Source organism: Aplidium turbinatum, chromosome 12 (assembly GCF_918807975.1).
Source record: "Aplidium turbinatum chromosome 12, kaAplTurb1.1, whole genome shotgun sequence".
Classification (NCBI taxonomy): domain Eukaryota; kingdom Metazoa; phylum Chordata; class Ascidiacea; order Aplousobranchia; family Polyclinidae; genus Aplidium; species Aplidium turbinatum.
In genome coordinates this window covers 24,095,483-24,117,442 of record NC_137483.1, presented here as the reverse complement: position 1 = coordinate 24,117,442, position 21,960 = coordinate 24,095,483, and the positions used below count along the sequence as shown (strand labels likewise).

The 21,960-nt window shown below is 38.9% G+C and overlaps 1 protein-coding gene across 1 annotated transcript; it reads left to right on the top strand.

The window, feature by feature from the left end:
• Positions 1–14,658: 14,658 nt before the first annotated feature.
• Positions 14,659–18,064, top strand: LOC145780847 (very long-chain acyl-CoA dehydrogenase, mitochondrial-like). The gene has a single exon (XM_082592494.1). The coding sequence runs from the start codon at positions 14,679–14,681 to the stop codon at positions 16,551–16,553; it is 1,875 nt and encodes a 624-aa protein (XP_082448620.1). The 5' UTR covers positions 14,659–14,678; the 3' UTR covers positions 16,554–18,064.
• The last annotated feature ends 3,896 nt before the right edge of the window (positions 18,065–21,960 follow it).

Sequence of the window (21,960 nt, the reverse complement as noted above, 5' to 3'; positions counted from 1 at the left end):
ACATGTCCGATGTCCGCCGTGAATTTCGATGTCTGAGCCTACATTATGAAGCTTGGCGATATACTATGGCAGATGGACGCAAACAAACATCAATGCTGACAAGCAAACATCAGCATTTTGAATGAAAGCAATCAGTCGGCTAGAAAGTTTGCCCCCCCAGCAATTTTCAAAACCCTGCGCCTATGTGGGTAATATACATAAGTTATATTATATATCACAGGATGTGAAAAGTTAGGCTATGTAAGTTATACAGTATGTTTTTCCGTTATAAATTAAAACAGCCATAAATCTTGCAAAGGCTATTGAGAGAGAGAGATGTTTGTTTATATTGAGCAGATGTCCAAAGACCGTGCCACGAGCGTGTAGTGGGAATGTTAGTCAGATGGGTGCAACCAATTTTGTCCCCTAAAAAGGTTTTAAAAGAGAAAAGATAGAACAAAGCCGAAGTCGCTGATTGGAGCTTCCACAAACATTTTGAAATTTTCCTCTTGAATTAATCATTGAATTTCTTTGGGCCGTCCCAAACTAGGTGTGACTTTTTCTTTGTAATTTTGTTTAGAAATGTTAGTTGGAAGTGAATAGATCATTTTAGTATGGCAGCTCGTGATCATTTGTAAAGAAGGGGCTAGAATCTTAATTCGATTTGTGTATTGACCGGTGATGATCTTAATAGTTTTAAAATATATGTATGCAAGAAAAATCGGTGAACTGTTACGTAGCCTATAGCTTAGCTATAAAGCACTGTCATTAGCCTACGTTGTGTTACGAATGCTAGTATAGCTAGAAAATTCCAATCCAATTGCTCTGCACTGTCTTGCTTCTTTCATGTTACGGTAAGCTACGTCACAACTGAGCAATTAAGGTTTTTTATTTTTGTTGGCAAGAAAAAAAATTGAACAAACACAAATGGCATAGGCATTAGGCAAGTATAGAATCTTTTGCAATTGTTTATTGATGCTACCAGTAAGAACTTACACTTATGGCCCCTTGAAAAACAATTTGTGCTCCTAGTTGTATCAAAGCTAGGAATAATAATAATAATATAATAATAAATATTTGATGTTGTAAACACTGACGTGCTTTTTCATCATTCTGATATACATAACGCATTTGCTGTAATTAACAGCTAGTTTCATAACTAATAACTCTAACCATCAATAACATCTGATAACATATATAAACTTTTAGAAGACATATTATTGGGAGCAGAAAATGAAAAAATATGATCATATGTAGTATGTACAATCATCATCATAATCCATCGTCGGTTTGTTCCCCACTAGTGGGGGTGGCCGATTGTTTCCACGCAGCAATTGTTTTAATCCCTTTTCTCCATTTCACCCTGTCCCTTGCATCTTCCTCCTTCAGTCCGACTTTTTTAAATTCATCCTTCACTTGTTGTTTCCACGTTCTTCTTGGACGACCGCGTTTCCTCTTCCCATCCACCTTTAGATCTAGTGCCTTTCTAAGAAAACTTCCTTCCTCCCTCCTTATCACATGTCCATACCATCTTACTCCATTTGCCCTTGCCAGTTGGTCTATGGTCTCTCTCATCTCTAGCATATCCAACAATTCTTCAGTCCTTTTTTCCCTTCTCGTTTTCACCCCACACATTGCTCTCACCATTGACCTTTCCGTTCTTCTTAGGATTGCCAGTTCACTCTCTCTCAATACCCATATCTCGCTACCATATAGCATTGCAGGCCGCACACAGCTCCGATATACTTTTCCTTTCATCCTTAGTGAAAATTTTCTGCCATGCAACATTTCCCCACATTCCCTGAACTTTGCCCAGCCCAATCTTGCCCTTGTTGTCACCGCTGCTTCACATCCACCACTTCCATTTATCCGATCACCCAGATAACAGAAGTCTGTCACTGTTTCGACGCCATGGCAGAACTCATCATCATGGCCTTCCACTTCATTCCTTCCTTTACTGCATTTCCCACAAACAAAAAACTTCGCCAATCTTGTTGCGGCTCTCTTCACATTAGCACATCTTGCATGTACCCACTTTCCACATTCCTTGCATTGCATTGAATTTCTCATCACTCTCTTGCCACATATTCCACAGAGATCTACTTTGTTCTCAACAACTGTTCCTTCTGCTCCACTCACCATCACTTTTGTTTTTTCAAGATTCACCTTCATACCCTTGGTTTCAAATGCTTCTTTCCACTTCTCAAACTTTCTCTCCAGAACATGAAAAACAATGTACATGAAAAATACATACACAATCAGCCCTCGAAATTAGCTTCCATCTACGACGGCAAAAACACTGCCGTCGCCAAATCAACAAACCTTGGATTGCGGCGGCAATTGCCGTATGCTTTAATCAAGCGAAATTTTATGCGCTTCTTCTTGATCGTGTGTCACATGGCGGTAGCCCAGAGCATCACGCACGCTATTTTATGCGCTGACAATGCTCTTGTGAACTGTGAAAAGTTTGCAACCTTATAAATACTGGCTTAACTGTTACGCAAAAGTTATTCTTTCATCGAATGCTTATTTTTGACCGGTGTCGTTGCGAATATAAAAAGTGGTACAAAATTGGATAAATGGTTCTTCGGCAGTAAAGAAAAGTAATGCTTCCGATCATATGGCATCGCGCGTTCATTAGGGTGCGTCATGTGCCCCAATGTTCATATTTTTTGTATTATTTTTTTTCAAGCAATAATATGAAGTTTCAGCAAAAAATATTAATGTTTAGGTCCTCCACATTGCAGTTAAAAATACAGGAATTTCACCCTATAGTCCATAAATACCTTGTTTTAACATAACAACACGAGTTTTGTTCTATGGACTTTGAAAACTGATTTAGAGTAATTTTGGGGTGCTGAATCCGAATCTGACCTCAGATTTATCCTATCACGTCAGGTTTGTGAGATATGATAACAGCAAATTGTTACTTTTGTCAAAAGTGGAAGATTTGACGTTGCGTTTATTGCACATACACATTGTGCTATATCCAGAAATCCAGGCCATGTGGTGCATAAGTAGCTGGAATACACTCACCAAGTCACCAACTATAATTTTGATACCAATTTGCTTTCTAAGTAACATTATTAACAAGGCAGTAATAACAAGCTAAAAGGGAGGCTGAAAGTATAACTGACCCCCTCCCCCATCAATGTTTTGCATGAAACTACAAAATTTTTAGCAGGCCTATGGCAATGCTTAGCCAGTAACCTTACTTAAAGGCTGTTTTGGCCTGTCTAATACTAACCTTTCGCTATAGCACTGCATATGTTGGTGGTGAACGCAACGCCAAATCTTCTACTTTTGACAAAAGTAACAATTTGTTGTTATCATATCTCACAAACTGACGTGATAGGATAAATCTGAGGTCAGATTCGGATTCAGCACCCCAAAATTACTCTAAATCAGTCTTCAAAGTTCATGGAGCAAAAAAAATCTTTTTTGTAGACCAGTGTAATATATGGATTATGCCTGCATTGCGCTTGGGCATGTTGAATGTTGATGAAGACTTGCAGTTTTTGTCAGTCGGGGAGTTATGTCATTCAAGGTGGCTAACACTTGCTTGTAGGCTACTTACGACTCATGTAATCAACCCTTCCAAAAGTTTCATGAACTTGTCTGAGTACTGCATTGTGCATCAAGGTTTGCTTCCCATCTTGGTTTGAAATAAAACACCACAATTCATTATCTGATGGGTTAAAAAACTTCTTCAACATGTTGCAAAGAAATCTTCCCAAAGCAAGAAGTAAAAGAGATTTCCAAGAAGGTTTTGGAATGCAATGCATTATTCGCTCAATCTGAAAATGTCATTGTTGGTATGCTAGGCGATGAAGGCTGCCAAGTTAGAAGAGCAGCAGTCCAACAAATCTATTCCTTAGGTTCACAAGCACAGGAAAAGCAAAGCAAGAATCATGTTGGCTTCTCACAAAAAGCAGAAGATGAAAATCGAAAGCTGAGAAAGGAAATTTCACCAGCGGTGCCACCTGCAATATGCAGATTTCTTGTGCCACAGCTTAATACTAAAACAAAATCATACGTGAAGCTTGGCACAGTTCATAAGTCTGAGCCACCTATCATGAGATCACTAACAGATCAACAGCTTGACAATGTCATCGACGAACCTCTGCGGCTGGATTATCCTTGCCACAACCAAGCAGTGGAGCGTCACGTCAATCTTGTGACTGAAGCAAGCTTATATGCTGTAGGTTTTGAAAGAAGGGATGACCTGGGCTGATTCATCAGGTACGATCTCGTCAATTTATGAAAGAATTCAACAGCAAGAAGCAATTCCCACTAGGGTTAACCCACTAGATTGACATGTTCACCTTTTTGTGCTGATTGCTGAAGTCTCAATGTAGTACCGGTAGTCTAGCACATGCAGCAGTATGGACTGGAGTATATCAATCTGTGTGCTGGTATTTTCTTGACAATCATTTCATGGCAGATCACAGTCTACCAATTACACTATATGTTTTATGCACCTACACTTTGCACAGTCCAGTGAGTAACCCCCAGGTCATGCAGTTGTGTGTGTACATGACATGAGCACTATATTGTATTATCAATCACACTACTGTACCGTTAGACCAGTGCCAACATCCTCTCAATTAACCCTTGTATTCTCTATGTCATGTGTGCCGTATATTATGCATACTATGCTGTATATTTATTGCAAATGCAATAAGCAAAAGTATCCAAGTCATCTGTGACCAGTATATGCAGTACAGCATGTGCATTTACCCATTACTTTGTGCTTGCGCTACCGTTTTTGTCCAAAACATTGTCAAATATACGTTTTTTGTCATAACTTTTTTTCTAGTGAAATTAAGCCAAAAAGTCCTCTTAGAGGAGATAAAAACATTACGATTCTGCATCATTTGATACCAAACTCATGTTCCTAGCACCAGCAGTTCCAAAGTTACATCAGATTTGAGAATTTTGGGGTCTTCCCCCATAAAATGGGGGGGGGGTAGCACGGCCAATAGGTGGTACAACTCCCTGAAACCAGTTTTGTTGTTGTTTTTTGCCAATTTCTCAGGGGTGTAGACCCCCTTTTTTTAATTTAAAAAAAAATCTTTTTTTAATCCACCCTATTGTCAAGCTAACAAGGGGATACGGGCAATTGGGATGTGGAGCACCTAAACCTTGACCAAATTCTTTGAAATTTTGTAATTTTGCTTTTTTAGTCAAGCCTCACCAACAACAAAAAAAAATTTTGTTTTCAATCATTTTTTAAATTTTTGGGGGCACACGACGCACCCTAGCGTTCATGAACGGGCAGTTTTGCGTCTTCACGTATTCCAGTGACAACGCGACAACCTCATCCTCCGATAATTCCGATTCTGACTAGTTCTTTATCCAATAGACTTTGTGTTGCTCGCAGTATCCTAATTGTGCCGAAATTGTGTTAGTGCAGGGGTCACCAAACTTTTTTCTCGGAGGGCCGGATTGCTGCGAGATTAACAGCTGCTGGCCGGATACAAATTTCAAAAAGATATGAGTCCGCCCCGTTAGCTCAGTGGTTACGCGCTCGGCTCAAGATCACGCGGCGCTGGTTCGACTCTTGGTGTGTGCGCTTGAGCAACGCATTTCAGGACTGCTCTCCATTCAGCGGCATCTAGTGAATGGAATAAATCCCCGGCAACAACACTTCAACAACCGAAAAACTTCACTCTGCCAAGCTCGGTAACTGGCCCTGCGTCAAGAGCCTCTGCAAGTATGCGAAACTACCAGGAATAACCTATCAAGGCTTTGTCAGTCCGAGGATAAAGATTCAAACCAACCAACCAACCATAAACAACTATTTAGAATCTCCATTGACTTGAATTGAGCACAATAAATAACAAAGTCAGCGGTGGAATAGCAAAGTTGTGATGAAAATCGAAAGGTTGCTGGAAAAGTTATCCCCTACTGTGATACACTGCAGGGCATCGTAGGCTACTCTTGAAAAAACATTACGTTTTTCCAAATTTGGCCTAGGCTGTCCCCATTTGTGGTGGCCTAATGATAAAAGAAACAAAAGAAAAAACAATATGGAAAAATCATTAGCAGGTTGCGTGTAGCTCAACAGCAACGTCAGTCCTTTACAAAAGTTTGGTAACTTTTTTCCTTAACAGTTGTATAGTGCAGCTGTTATTTCCGCAGCACGTGGCGGGCCGGATGAAATGAGTTGGCGGGTCGGTTCTGGCCCGCGGGCCGTAGTTTGGTGACCCCTGTGTTAGTGCAATGTATACGTAAATCGAGGCAATCTCGCAGGGAGCTATTGATTTGTTATCGGTACCTGATTGAGCAATTAACGTTATTTCATGAAAATTTAACGTCGCTAGATGTCGAATTAATGTAAAACAAACGTAAATTTCTTATTGGGCATTGTTGTTACGCCATATAACTCGCCAGGAAAATTAAATCGATTTGTGCTGACTCGAATGTTGAATCAACCCAAAATTAACTTACTTTTTTAATGAGTTATAACGTGAATCACCGTAACAGCTCGCTTTATCACTACTTTTGGTATTATTACATCACAACAAATCAAACAGTGCGGTCTTGATAGACTATTCGATTATTTTTTTCTCTTATCGTTTTACATGTTTTGGTACAATTTTTTCGTAATAAACGTGCACAGCAATTGCCGAAGCAATTTCAACTTTTGCCGTTTGGCCTCGTCAACGTTTTTGCGAAGTAAAAATATGCTACAGTAGTTTTGAAGACTGTGTAAATGTTCACAGCAAGTGAAATAGTCCGAGGTGAGGTCTTGGTGCGATGTTTCTGCTGATTAAACTCCCGCTGCGAGTAAATCAAACAGGAAGAAATTTTGAACAATTTTTGTCCGAATTAAATGCTCATTTTGCGACGGCATTTTTATTGCCGTAGCAGAATGGCCATTATGACGTTTGCGGCGGCAACTGCCGTGTGCCGCCGCTAATTTCGAGGACTGCACAATAGTACTGTCACTTAATACATAACATCATAAGATGATTTCAAGGTAAATTTCAATGGAATTTACCTTGAAAAGGAACGTCCTAAAAATTTTATTTACATGCACTCCGCTCACGCGATGATGAAATGATCTTTGAATTCAAAGCATTGGAGTTTGTACATTACAAGTGAGGCTTGTAGCTTTTAAGCTGCTTGTGTTGAATGGTCGGCAACATCTCTTCTGTATTTCCCTCTCATGCAAAATTATACAAGAGATATAATTGTGCATCGGCAACATCTCGTGACGTCTCTCCTATATTTCTCTCACATACAAAAAAAGGAAAAAATAAAATTGTGGGCGGCTTTATTTTTATAACGACAATCTGTCTGGTGTTTGTTTACTGAGGAGACCTTGAATGTCAGAAGAAGTCTTGTCTTGTCTCCAGCAAAGTAAATTCTGTGCAGTGGCAATACATTCAAACACATTTCATTGAGTTGGTAGTTACTAGTTCAGGGATTAGGATAAATTTATTGCTCTAAAAAATGGCAATATCCCCCAACAGCAATATCTTTTTGGCGGAAGAGGGCAATGCCTGACGGGCAGGCATCCTGTAAGGCGGGCCTCAATGAACGGGTCTGCTACTATTCGGTAGGGTGGAGTGAAAAAAGTTTTTTGTTTAAATTGAAAAAAAACGGGGTTCTTAAATCCCGACAAATGACCTAAAACTTCATTAAAAATTGACTTTAGGGGGTTGCCCCCATTTTCCAGCCGGCAACCCCCCAATTTATGCGCGCGAGGGGGTAAAATTGCCTATCTCGGTAACCACTGGTCGTAGAGTCATGATATATATCTCAAAAGCTGCAAAAACATCATGTTTCTATCTGTCCTAAGAAGAAAGTTTGCTCTATTTACAATACAAAACGAGCTATAGCCAAAAAACCAAAATATACACACATTTTTGTTAAAATTCAGCATTTTTTCTGACAAATTGTGATCTGTCATAAGTTTTTTGAAAAAAAAATCTGATATGTTGCACTTAACTTTTAACCCCCAAACCCTAAAACGGCAATGATAATTAGGCTACAGTACCCAAATTTTTTTTAAATCGTCAAATAGGGCACTCGCCGAATCGGACTCGCAGAAACGGGCCATTCCGCAATGAACAGAGCACCCGGCAGCCCGTTGCAACCGGTTCCCCTGAATCTGCACGTTCCGATCTTAAAAAAGAAAAGCTAAAAGGGTAAACGTCTTTTAGGTGCTGGTCTAATAGGCGCGCACACCGTGGCGTCTGGATATTTAGGTGCGGAGCACTGTGGCGCCCGGTCATTTAAGTGCTATTCCTACCTAGTGGCGTAGGGCAATGCTTTTCACACAAAATATTATATTGAACAGGCAAATATATTGTTTTGGTAATGAAACGTTCGAAAAATGAAATGAAACGTTAAAAGTTAATTGTTTTGTTAATGCGTGTGCGTTGTTGGTCATGGCTTCAGTGAGTGAAATTGCTTAAACCGGCAATGCTTTTTCACACAAAATGTTATTTTTTTGAATGCTTTTTCCGAAACCGGCAATGCTTTTTCACACAAAATGTTATACTGTATTGAACAGAAAAATACGTTGTTTTGTTAATGCGTGTGCGTTGTTGGTCATGGCTTCAGTGAGTGAAGCTGCTTAAACCGGCAATGCTTTTTCACACAAAACGTTATATTATAATTTTAAGCAAAAAGTTTATGTAATTTAGCCTACAGTCTTTTTGATTGAGAAATTCCAAAGTAAGGGGTTGCCTAGTCAGTTTTGACTGCCAATTCCAATGAGTGAAAGAAAAAAAATCCACTGCGTCCCCATCTTTAAGAAGTCCTCATCTGATAACTGCACCGCCAAAATATTTTTTTTTAATTAGCCAAAAAAGGACAGGCAAAGACTATGGATCTGCCATCAATTACATTTTTTTTGCTTGAAATAGGCTACCTTTTAACCTTGGACGTAGGGATACTTCTTTGGTCATCATGGCAAAAATCCCAAGACGTGTGTATACGTCCGTGGTCACGAAAGAGTTAACTAAAAATGAACTCAATAATGTTTGGAAGCTTGAATAATTTATTGATAAAACTTTCACCAACGCAAACTTGGACTAACAACAAATAAAACAATAATAAATCAATAAAACAACAATATATTCTTCTGTTCAATATAACATTTTGTGTGAAAAGCATTGCCGGTTTAAGCAGCTTCACTCACGGAAGCCATTATATATTTTTTTGGCAAGCTGCCAAGCTGATACAATCTGCAGACTTTACTAGGAATAGCACTTAAATGACCGGGCGCCACAGTGCTCCGCACCTAAATATCCAGACACCACAGTGTGCGCGCCTATTAGACCAGCGCCTAAAAGACTTACTCCCAGCTAAAACTACCACATCCCCCACCCTCCATACAATGCGACTTTTGCCCACGTCTTTTCCCGGAATGGCCCGTTTTGGCGAGTCTAATTCGGCTAGTCCGATTCGGCGAGTGCCCTATTCGGCGAGAGCCCTTTTCGGCGAGTTCCCTATTTGGCGATTTTTTGAATTTTTTTTGTTAAATTATCGGGTACCGTAGCCCAATTATCATTGCCGTTTTAGGGTTTGGGGTAAGGTGTTAAAGCAGGGGTTCTTAAACTTTTTTTAACGCGGACCCCTGAAAAAATTTTGGTTTGCATGTGGACCCCTTTCTGGCCTAGTCCGAGAAACTTTTTTGATCAGCATATATTGGACATTAGGGTGATTCAAAAAAAACAAATTTTTTTTTTCATCATTCTCACCCCTTAGATATGTGATGCATCATGCAAAAACATGTATTCCAAAAGATTTTTAAAATCAGACATCATTTAGAGGTGGCACAGCCCATGCAAAATTTTCATAGTTTTCCTATATGCGTTACACTACCAATCTACCATTGACAGGCAAGACACACCAATAACACAAGGTTGAGCATTACAACAGTATATTACATATTTACAAATAGTTCAACATATCAAACGTTTTCGACTTAACTTAAGTCCTCATCAGGAATCTGTAAATAATTATAAACTACAATAAATTTCACTTCTTGACAGTGACTACCGTAACTAACTAAAAGCATCGAGAAACACGCACGATTAAAAGCACTGGAGTGGAAAACATACAGACAGACGAAAAATTACATTAAGAAAAGGCAACTGCATGATTAAGTTACAAACGAATTTGCACCACGGAGTACGTGATACAACTAGGCTAATAAATATTGAGGAGAATGGAGGCGCCACTGGCAAATAATTGTTTGTTTAGATTTGGATTGTAGCGTTTGATTAACAACGCTTCCTGAATTTTTGTGTCAAATTGGGATTTGCCTTTGCGTAAAATTTTAAATGAGTCAGCAGAGAATTTTTGATCTGTGCAAAAAGAACAATCCATGATATGGTCCTTGATGGCACTTTTCTTTAAGTCTCTAAAGTTCAGATGCTCCCGTACTCTCGTGGTCAAATGTCTGGTGGACATACCGATGTACGTCAATGCCGAATCACACGGACATGTAAAACAATATACGACATTTGAGCAGAGAGACGAAGGCGTCTGAGACTTTAGTTGAAAATACGAACTAATTTTAAATGTTTTATAAACAGGAAAAACGTCCACATCAAATTTATTTTTCATAAACTGTCCGATTTTACGAGCAAACGTTTTGGATTCTTTTCCCACAAACGGAATGGACAAGCAATGCTTCACATTTAACTCATTTTCAGCCTTTTCTTTTTGGTTGGAATTCTCAGAGATAAAACGATTCAATATTTTCTCAAAGTACAATTTTGGATAACCATTATTATAAAACATTTGTTTCAATTTCTCTATTTCAATATTAAAAAGAGCATCATTGCAGCAAATCATTTTAGCCCGAGCTAATAGGCACAAGATCAAACCAGACTTCCATTTCAATGGGCATAATGCATCAAAGTTCAAAAACAAACCAGTATGAGTTGGTTTGCGCCAAACCCAAGTATCAAATCCAGTGGCATTAATTTTAATTTTAACGTCCAAAAAAGGAAGGGTTTCACGTGAATATATTTGTAAATATGTAATATACTGTTGTAATGCTCAACCCTGTGTTATTGTTGTGTCTTGCCTGTCTTTGGTATAAAAAAGCAAACTCTCTCCCGAAACTATACAATCTACCATTGTTTTGACCAGAACCACAGAAATTCTTGGTCAAGATGCTACTGTAGAATATATCAAAAACTGGGTAAATATTACAAGCACATGGCAGTAATTTCGTAAACCAGAAGAAAGAGTGCCTGAAAAAGTCATCACCTGGTCTTGCAGCTGCGTTAGATCGCACAGGGGTCACTGACATGAGAGCTGTGTAATATATCAGCAGAAACAGTGGCGGGGGTGGGTGGAGACCCTGCTCAATTCAGGCTAAGTTCTTCTACCATAAGACACCATTGACAAAAGTATCGACTAAACATTAATTATGAATGAAACAAAAGATCAGTTCCATTCTAAAATCCTAATGAGCCATTAAAAGTGCATTGGGATGGCAAGCTCCTCGAAGATCTGGTAGGCAAGCAGCATGTGGACCATTTACCAATACCAGTTTCCGGTCACAGCATTTCCAAGCTTCTCTGGGTACCGAAACTTGCTTCAGGAACTGGAGACATAATGGCAACTGCTGTTTTTAATGCACTTGAAGAATGGGTAGTGCGAAAGTGAGGGCCATGTGCTTTGACACCACTGCCTCAAACACCGGCCAACACGCTGGTGCATGCACTCTTGGAGCAAAAACTTAGGAAAAGTTGCTTCACTTTGCTTGCAGATATCACATTATGCTTAAACATATTGCTTAAAATTTCATGGAAGGATAAAATCACAAACAAAGATGTACTATCCAGAATACAAACCAACATGGAAGTTCTACAAACAATTAAATCAAGAAAATTGAAATATTTTGGCCACATGATTCGCAATAATTCTATTCAAACACAACTACTAGAAGGAAAAATGAACGGCAAACGAAATAGGGGCAGACCACCAAGAATTTGGACTAATGATATTGAAGACTGGTCAGGACTTAACTACAAAACTGCAAAAGAAAAAGCTCAAAACAGAGAAACTTGGCGTCTCATTGCCTCCAACCCTCGACGAGAGGAAGGAACTTAATGATGATGATGATCACATTATGGAACTTATTTTGAAAAGCACATTTGAAACAAAATTTGATATGTCCTCTGCTCCAGGCATCAGCCTCTTCAAGCGGTTTCACGAAAAATGGAACTTTATTGATCAATCCAATTACCAGCCAGGCCCAACTGATGCACATGTCAATAACTTCATCTAGCCAGTTTGTGCAGATCTGTTGACATTTGCAAATGAACAATTGTCTGTAAGACACCTACGAGATTATTACCGAGACATGCTGGAATTGCTTATAACTTTTTTAGGAGAACAACCTCACAATGGGGTTGCCTTCCGCTGTCCAGGTGCATTCCACCACACTCGATGGAAGTCCAAGCCCAAGGTATTGTACTGTTAAAAGATTTTGCTTTTTTGCAGCCAATTTAAGCTGACTCTTTGCTTCATTAGTATATGTGAAAGCATGGATTATATACTTGCATTTTGCCAAGTGAAGCTCCACGACAAGATCTTAATTTAATGAAATAGCTCTTAGTCTTAGGGTATAAACATATCTGCTCAGGTCTTTCAAAAGCTACTTCAAACAAACTTTCACACCACATATGGTACGGTACGTGTCAGAAGAATTAGTAGCTCTGGCTTTTTTTAATACCTCGGTGAGCTTGGAAACCAAGAGGAAAATGATGAGCTCTCTCAGAATGCAACAAAACCTGGAGGGCAAAAACAACCTCCGTCCAGAATTGCTGAAAAAGAGCTGCAGGACTTTATGTCAAAAGACACTATGGAATTTTTCCATAAGCCAGACATTTCACATGAGCTCCTTTCATTAGATCCGATTACTTGGGATGACAGAGATGATTATGCCAAAGCTAAAACACAGGTGTTGGCTCTAAAAGTGGCTAACGATCATGTCGAACGAGGTGTGGCCCTGGTACAGCGATTTAACAAGCTGCTTTCGGAGACTGAAGAGCAATTTCAGTTTCTTCTTCAAGAGGTGACTGAGCAACAAAAAAATTTCCAGACAGTGTAAGAATACCGTTGTGAGCCAGATTGAAAAACAATAATGTGCATTAACTTTGTGATAATGACTGAACACATATCTACATTACAAAATAACATTTCTGCATTCATTGAATCTTTGTAAATATTTGATGACTTTTAAAGACAGTGTTTTTGATATTTATCAAGTATTATTGATCCAACAAAAACGCGAATTTTTTGTTGTTTGTTTTGTGTGTGTTAATTTGTCAGGTTGTATTCTAGCTTTGATAGCTTTTTTTAGCATGTATTTGTGTTTTAGGTGTTGTTCTTCCTTTGTGGAATAATGTGAATCAGTAAATCTACCATTTCAATGACATAATAATAATTATGTTATTTTTTAATAAATTTCATCCAATTTGCAAAAATTGAAACTGGATGTGCCACCACTAATCCTTTAGGTAGGACAAAATTTTTTTTATGTATCATATTACTGCTTTACTCATCACACTTTTAGGGGGTGAGAGTTAAATATTTCAAAAAACAAAATTTTTTTCATCGATTTTGAATCACCCTATTGGACATAATACAAAAAAATTAAATTGAAACAATTTATGTTTTATTAAATTTAAGAAATCGCGAATGCAGATTGTTTTTCAATATCTTCGATTTAATGTTATCAATGTGAAGAATGCTGCTGTTTGTCTTCAACAAGAACATGAAATTGCGACTTCGCCTTTGATAGAGCAACAGCAACACGCATGCCATCCTTTGCATCCAACCGGTTTCAACTCTTTGTTTTGATAGTTACCAAGGATGAAAATCCTGATTCACATAAATGTGTAGTCGCAAAAAAGGATTATAGCAGCCATGGCTCTCTTTACCAAAAGAAGATATGCTTGCGTCAACGAACTCCAAAAATCGCCAATACTTTTCGATTTGAAAGACATTTTCAATGAATAACGTAATAAACGTAGGCTACGTAACAAAAAACAGTAGGCCTACAATGCGATAACAATTATCTGGAAACGCCAAACTAGAAATCCTCAGCATTGTTTGAACTTTATCTCTTCTGTTGAAAAATTTATTCCATTTTTGAAATTATGCACTAAGATTTCTATTGGGCCTTCGTGGACCCACTAATACTAGTCCGCGTACCCCTTGGAGGTCCATGGGCCCCAGTTTAAGAACCCCTGTGTTAGGGTTAGAGGTTAGGGGTAAGATGTTAGGGTTGGGGGTTAGAGTCTTATTTTAACGTTTAGCGTCGTTAAAACGATGTAAATGCGGCAATGACAATTAATTAGGCTACGTTACCCAATACCGGTAATTTTTAAAAAAAAATTCAAAAAATCGCCGACTAGGGCTCTTGCCGAATCGGACTAGCCGAATTGGACTCGCCGAATCGGACTATCCGAATAGTAGCAGACCCGTCTTTTCCATCATAGACTGGGCCTCCAAAGCCACATACGACATCACCATCCAAAACCAAATTCAATTTGAAGACGAATGCTCAACACGAGCATTCGTCTGCTCGGACACGAGCTGGAACCGACGATTGCTGTAAAAGTGAAGTCATATTTTCAAGTCAAGAAACTTGCTTTAGCAATTTATCATACACTTTTTTATTTTGCAGGTTTGCTTAGTTGTTACCTTTAGAAATGTTAAAGAATACGTCACGTGCTGTCGGTGCGTTGTTGAATCACAGAGTCACAACATTGTCTCAGCATGTTGCACCTGTACACTCTTCATCCAAGGCTGAACCAACCGAATCACAATCATTTGTGATGAATTTGTTTCAAGGCAAACTAGCTTCAAAACAAGTCCTTCCATACCCGAAAGTAATCAATCAAGAACAGCTGGAGTTCATACAAGCTATGATCGACCCATTGGACAGATTCATGAAAGAAGTAAACAACCCAGCTGTTAATGATGAGCTTGCCAAAGTCGAAGATCACACAATGCAGGGGCTCAAAGAAATGGGAGCATTTGGGTTGCAAGTGCCTGTTGATTACGGAGGGCTTGGGTTAAGTAATACACAATATGCTCGACTTGTTGAGATTGTTGGTCGGTATGACCTTGGAGTGGGAATTGCTCTTGGTGCCCATCAATCTATCGGCTTTAAAGGAATCTTGTTGCGTGGAAACGACAAGCAAAAGGCAAAGTACTTGCCATCGCTCGCTGCTGGAGAACAATTGGCAGCTTTCTCACTAACAGAACCTTCAAGTGGCTCTGATGCTGCTTCTATTCAAACACAAGCTGTGAAGAGCGATTGTGGAAAGTTTTACACATTAAATGGTGGGAAGATCTGGATCAGCAATGGTGGGATAGCCGATATATTTACTGTGTTTGCAAAAACGCCAGTGCAACTTTCTGATGGCACTACCAAAGATAAGATATCCGCCTTTATTGTTGAACGTTCGTTTGGTGGAGTGACAAGTGGACCTCCGGAAAATAAAATGGGGATCAAAGCTTCTAACACTGCTGAGGTCCATTTTGAAGATGTAAAGGTTCCTATTGAAAATATGCTTGGTTCTGAAGGGGATGGGTTTAAGATAGCCATGCACATTTTGAACAATGGCAGATTTGGGATGGCAGCCGCGTTATCTGGGACCATGAGGGCAATGATAGAGAAGGCTGTGGATCATGCCTCCAATCGAGATCAGTTTGGAGCAAAACTTCACACGTTTGGCGCCATCCAGGAGAAGCTAGCGAAGATGTCGTTGCTTCATTACGTCACCGAATCGATGGCTTATATTGTATGTGCTAACATGGATGCCGGGTACGAAGATTTCCAACTTGAAGCCGCAATTAGTAAAATATTTGCTTCTGAAGCTGCTTGGACAGTTGCTGATGAGTGCATTCAAATACTGGGTGGCATGGGCTACATGAAAGAATGTGGCGCAGAACGTGTCCTTCGAGATTTGAGAATATTTCGAATCTTTGAGGGAACAAATGATATTCTTCGACTCTTTGTCGCACTGACCGGCATGCAGTATGCTGGGAGGTTCCTCGAGCCTGTGTCGAAAGCGATAAAGTCGCCGGTCATGAACATGGGTGTTCTATCACGATTCGGCGCTGGATATGTTGCCAAAAGATTGCGCAACAACGTCAATATGTTACCAGGCCCATCGCTGTCTCCACACGTACATCCCGACGTGTCTGCATCAGGTTCATTGCTTTCCAACGCCATCCTCCAGTTCGGCTTGGCTACGGAAAGCATTGCGGTGAAACACGGAAAGAAGTTCATTGAAATGCAGTTCCTTCAAAACAGACTTGCTGATGCGGCCATCGACATATTCGCCATGATGGCGGTAATCAGCCGCACGTCTCAGGCTTTGGAAACGCAGAGCGACGCATCGATGGAGACGGCAATGTGCAAGGTTTGGTGCAACGAAGCTTCCAGACGCGTTCTTCAAAACTTGAAAGCGACAAACAACAAAGTTTATTCAAAAGACTTTTCGAACATGAGCAAAATTTCCGAAGCTTTGATTGAGAAGCAATCAGTGCTTCAGTCCCATCCACTCGGGTTTTAATATTTCCTATCTCGTAACTATCTCGCTATTTTATTTTGTAAATGTTTTAATTCTTGTTGAAATCCCTCTGTCCACGCTTCCCAGCGAGATCCAGTTGGTAACTGACCGCTTTTATCAACCACCTCATTGTGCAAACCAACACATCTTTCAACAGCTGATGGCGTATTCCAAGGTTTTGCGCCTTGTGTGGTTTTGACATGTGAACAGCTGAACGTATTCTTGCCATGGGAAGCTGCAAGGACTTGTCAGATATCATCAGGTGTTCATTGATCAGTAGGCTGTTCAATAAAAATAGGGATAATAAAAATCACGCTTCATGTGCTCTAGAAAGGTTAGTCTGATCATTATAAGTATTATTGTTATATAATAAATAAATGAAATAACTTATAATAGTATAAATCGTTCAATAATATTGTAATCGTCACTCTGATCTTTCAGTTTGCTGATAAAGTAATTGAAGACCTGAGTTGGAAAACGACTTGTCCAAAATACGACTTTTAAAATGACGCAAGTTAAAGTTCTTTCAAATTTGGTAATCTTCTTTCTATGCAAACGCCAGCGTGTGTTAGGCTATAGCGAAATTAAGCCAATTTTTAAATTAAATGTCGCGCGGAGCTAGGCATTGACCATCATGCAACATATTGTTGGTGATAACTCAATTTCCACAAAATGTTATTTAAGTAATTCCACAACTCCGGTCTTAAATTTCGTTTTCCAGAAATTGATAACATACGGACCGTTACTTCTTGCTTTTCATTATAATCAGAACTTTGTTTACTGGTCAGAAGTTTTCATCACAATGTTTTAGCTTTGATGTGGCAGAGTTTTGTATGTGTTGTATATACTTTGTAAAAGATTAGTAATTTGTGTAGAAGATATCTGCGTTTTCTGCGCTACACCTGGTGCTGTTCGTTGACACACCCACAGATGGTTGTTATTCTTACGCAATATTTATTTCACTATCTCCCATCAACGTTGTTTGAGTGGTTCAAGCGGGTGTGGCCACCACGATTTACTATCGGACGCTGATAGGGATGCTGTGTTGGCATCTCATTCCTTGTTTAACTAATACTCAAGACCGCCCTGCTTGTCATGTTGCGCTTGCAAATTAGAGGTATTGATGAGGCAATTATGCCTGTGTCGTGTGTGTGTAGTCCAGTTTTAATCCGGTGATGTCCCCGTTACCGAGGGTGGCTGGATTCATCTCCAATTGCCGCAATCGCCTTCACACCCTGCCTCCACATCGATCTTTCTAACGCGTTCTCTCTTGTCAAGCCCACCTTGACGCTTTCCTCCTCAACTTGCCTTTTCCACGTTTTCTTGGGTCTTCTTTGTTTTCTACGACCCTCCACTTGCAACTCCAGCGCTCTTCTCCAAACATCATCTTCATTCCCTTCTCAAAACATGCCCATACCAACTCACTCCATTTGTTTTCGCCAAATTATCAACAGCCTGGACTGTCATTTTCAATTACTCGATAGCGAAAATAAAATTGTTTTACATGCACCTGATACATAGAGGTTTATAACCACTCATGGGCTGAAGTCCGTCGCGTTTTTATTTAAGAGTAAGGTCTCAAAACATCGGTCAACATCTTTTCAGCTTCAGTTGTGACATTTTCTTTTGTGTGAGACGGATTGTTTAGATTTCAGGTCTGGTGATAGAAAACCAAGTCTGTGTGGCTTCGCCAGTGGTGCTGTACCATGCATCCACGTCGGCCGAGTGGTGAGAGCGTATGCGCGACGTTCAACAGGACTCGCTGTGTCTGTGCAAAGACACTTAAATGACATGCCAAAATAAGGGGAGCAGCTGACTCAAAGACTGATATGTCCCTTCGCTGCTTCCTGTTGTATAGCAGTGGGCGAAACATAAATCATATTATTATATCCCGTTTGGTGCTTTGTAAATCGGATATTTTAGAGTAACATGGTCAGCAGTTTGTTTCGCCGTATTCGAAGGCCAATGAGGGAGCCAAACCTCACTTGTGCATATTGCAATGGAAGTGGCTTACTATTGTTCAGATTCTATGTAGCTTGATCCAAGGCAGGTTTACAAAGGGTTTAGCCTAGTTATGGTTGCTTTTTGAGCATTATTTTTAGACCAATTATGGTTTTTTGATTGATGCTTAGATTCCGTATTTGGTCAAATTCATTAAATTATAGGCTAACTGAATTTCCATAACAGTTTGAGAGACAAGTTTTATAATAAATTTGAATTCACTCTTCAAATTACTTTTCTTTCATGACCACCGAAAGATTTAAACGAATTAAATCATTTGCTCAAAATTCGTGTAAGTTAGTGGCTTTTAGAAAAAATTCCAAAGTTTGTCTGGTTTTTGAATCTTTATCCTCGAACTGACAAAGCCTTGATAGGTTATTCCTGGTAATTTCGCATACTTGTAGAACAGGGGTTCCCATCCTGGGGGTTATGTCCCCCTAGTAGGCCATGAGCCTTTTTTAAGGAACGTTTTTTAGAAAGGTGGTCATAAAAAAATTTGAAAAATAATAATTTTTTAATTTATCTCCAAGTTCACTCCAACACTATATAACTAAAGAAATAATAATAACAACATTTATATAGCGCCACATCCACAGTCAAACTATGCTCCTGGGCGCTGTACACGACAATGGTGATAATTAATACGGTAATTTCAGTCATAATGTTCATTGAAGTAGAACGTTTTCAAGCGAGTTTTGAATTCATTTAAATTTTCTGCTTCTTTCACACAAATAGGCAAACAGTTCCAGCAACAACTGGGAAGGTACGATTTCCATATTGTGTCTTATATGAAGGGTTGCACAAGAGCAATTGATGTTGAGAACGCAAAGTTCTGGCAGGTTTATAATGAACAAGCAAAGTGTCCAGATAGTTTGGAGCAAAACCATGGAAAACTTTATAAATTAATAGACATATTTTGAAGCGAATACGATACAATACTGGAAGCCAATGCAGGGATTTTAGTATAGGAGTGATGTGCTCACGTTGACGTGTTAAAGTAATTAGCCGAGCAGCAGCATTCTGAACTCTTTGAAGACGCAAAATAGTACAATGTGGAATGTTATTTAACAATGAATTTGAATAATCAACCAGGACGTCACAAGTGCATGAGTTAAAGTTTTACAAGCATCAACATTAATAAACTGTCTGATGGAACCAATATTTCTAAGATGAAAAAAGCAAGATTTGACAGTGGAACTGACAAAGTTTTCTAAACACAAATGTTGATTTAATGTTACACCAAGCAATTTAATTGAGTTAGAAGAAGAAAGATTGATATTACTCAGGGTAAGGGTCATGTCATTAAACTTTGAAATACACCGTTTCGGAGAAAATACAATAAACTCACATTTTTCTTGATTCAGTTTCAACATATTATAAGACATCCAATTTGAGATATCAACCATACATTTTTGGAATTTTGACTTAATACAACACAATGAATCTTCATCAGTAACACGCAAATACAATTGTATATCATCAGCATATGAGTGGTATGAAAGCCCATGTCGCTTTATGATGTCAAACAGAGGTTTGATGTAGAGGCAAAACAGGACAGGGCCGAGAACAGAACCCTGAGCAACTCCAGAAGAAAGAAATGTTGCAGAAGACATTGAGTTTTCAATTGCTACAGATTGAGTTCGATCATAAAGATAAGAAGAGAACCACTCAAGTGCCATTCCTGTAATGCCAAAATCTGATTTGAGACGATTTAGAAGAATTTTGTGATCAATGGTATCAAAAGCAGCTCAAAGATCAAGAGAAAGTAGAACAACGCTGTGATTACAGTCAAGTACGGTAGCAATATCATTGTGGATTTTTAGTAAAGCTGTTTCTGTGGAGTGATGTTGACGATAAGCAGATTGATTGATATCAAATAAATTTTGCACGTTTAAGAAATCATTTAACTGTCTGCCAACTACTTTTTCCAATATTTTTGACACAAAAGATAGATTGGACACAGGGCGATAGTTCTTGAACTCTTCTTTGTCTAGACTAGGATTTTTTAAGTGTGGACGAACAATGGCATGTATAAGTTTTGGGGGAACAAGACCACTTGTCAAGGATTTGTTTACGATGGAGGTCAGAAAAGATGATGAATGCTTTTTGAGGAGCCATGAAGGTACTGGATCTAGTTCACAAGATGCAGATGATAATGCAGTTAAAATGTTAAGAATTTCAGTCTTGTCTGTTTCAAGAAAACTAGAAAATGAAAAATCAATGTGAATATGGTTACAAGGATCTGCTGACTGAGTTCCTCCAGTTATATGATGAAGACATGGAAGAGTATTCCTAATTAAACTAATTTTGTTTGAAAAGTATTGGTTAAATGATTCAGCAATTTCTTGAGCAGACTTTCCAGTTGGATGAACACTTCTGTTATCTTTGCCCATCAATGTTTTAGAAAATTTGAAGAATTGTTTTGGAGTTTGCTTTCACTGATTTGCTTAAGATAGTAATTTTTCTTGGCCTTAAGTAGGGGAGATGTGGGACCAATGATACAAGGGGACCAATACAACACAGCTCGTTTTTGATCCCTACTAAAAATTAACTTTTTTTTTGGTAATTATTGGAACGAGATTACATAAACCTTCTTTGCCACGAGGTTTGAAAGTTAGGTTGTTGCAAATGCAGAAATGAGACACAAAAGTATGTTTTTGGCAGGCAAAAGTAAAATGTAGTACTTCTGGAAAACTTTCAATATTATGTTCAAGTGTTTATTATAGCAAATGCTAAGTTTTTCATGTACTAGGTAGGAAGGTATTTTACAAGATTGGTAGGCTTTATGAGAAATAATAAGTCGAGTTTTGTGAAACCATCGTTTAATTCAAAGTTTTTGAGATGGGGGAGCTTTGAGACACTGTTAATTGAGACCATGTCTCAAAGGTCCCTGTCTGAATTTGAAAGTATTTTTTGCAGAAAATGCCTATGTTGAAGCCATCCGAAGGCTTAAAAAGGAATTTTTCAAATGAAGCTTCAAATAATGCTTTGCATGACATTGTTTAATATAACTTATCTGTGAGAAAAGCTGCCAAAAAACATAAATTTGATCATACCACTCTTGGCAGATTCTTGAAGGATGGATGAAAAATGAGCCATTTTCTGAAGTGTTGTCACACTTCATTAAATTTATGAATTTCTCCAAATCAATCTAGGTATTTCTGGAAACGTAGCCTACAATGTGAGAATTCTGTAACTTCTGATGAGCATCACCAAACAGGAGAAACTGAGCCTTGTACCTCAGCTTCCTTACAAAAAAATGATTCGATTTTGTTATCTTCAATACGGCCATATCCAAAAGCAGTTGCAAAGGGAAGAAAGAGAAAATCACGAAAACGTAAATCAGTTGTGAAAATCTTCAGAATCTAACACAAGCAGTGTTGTGGAAGTTCATCTAGAAACTGACGTT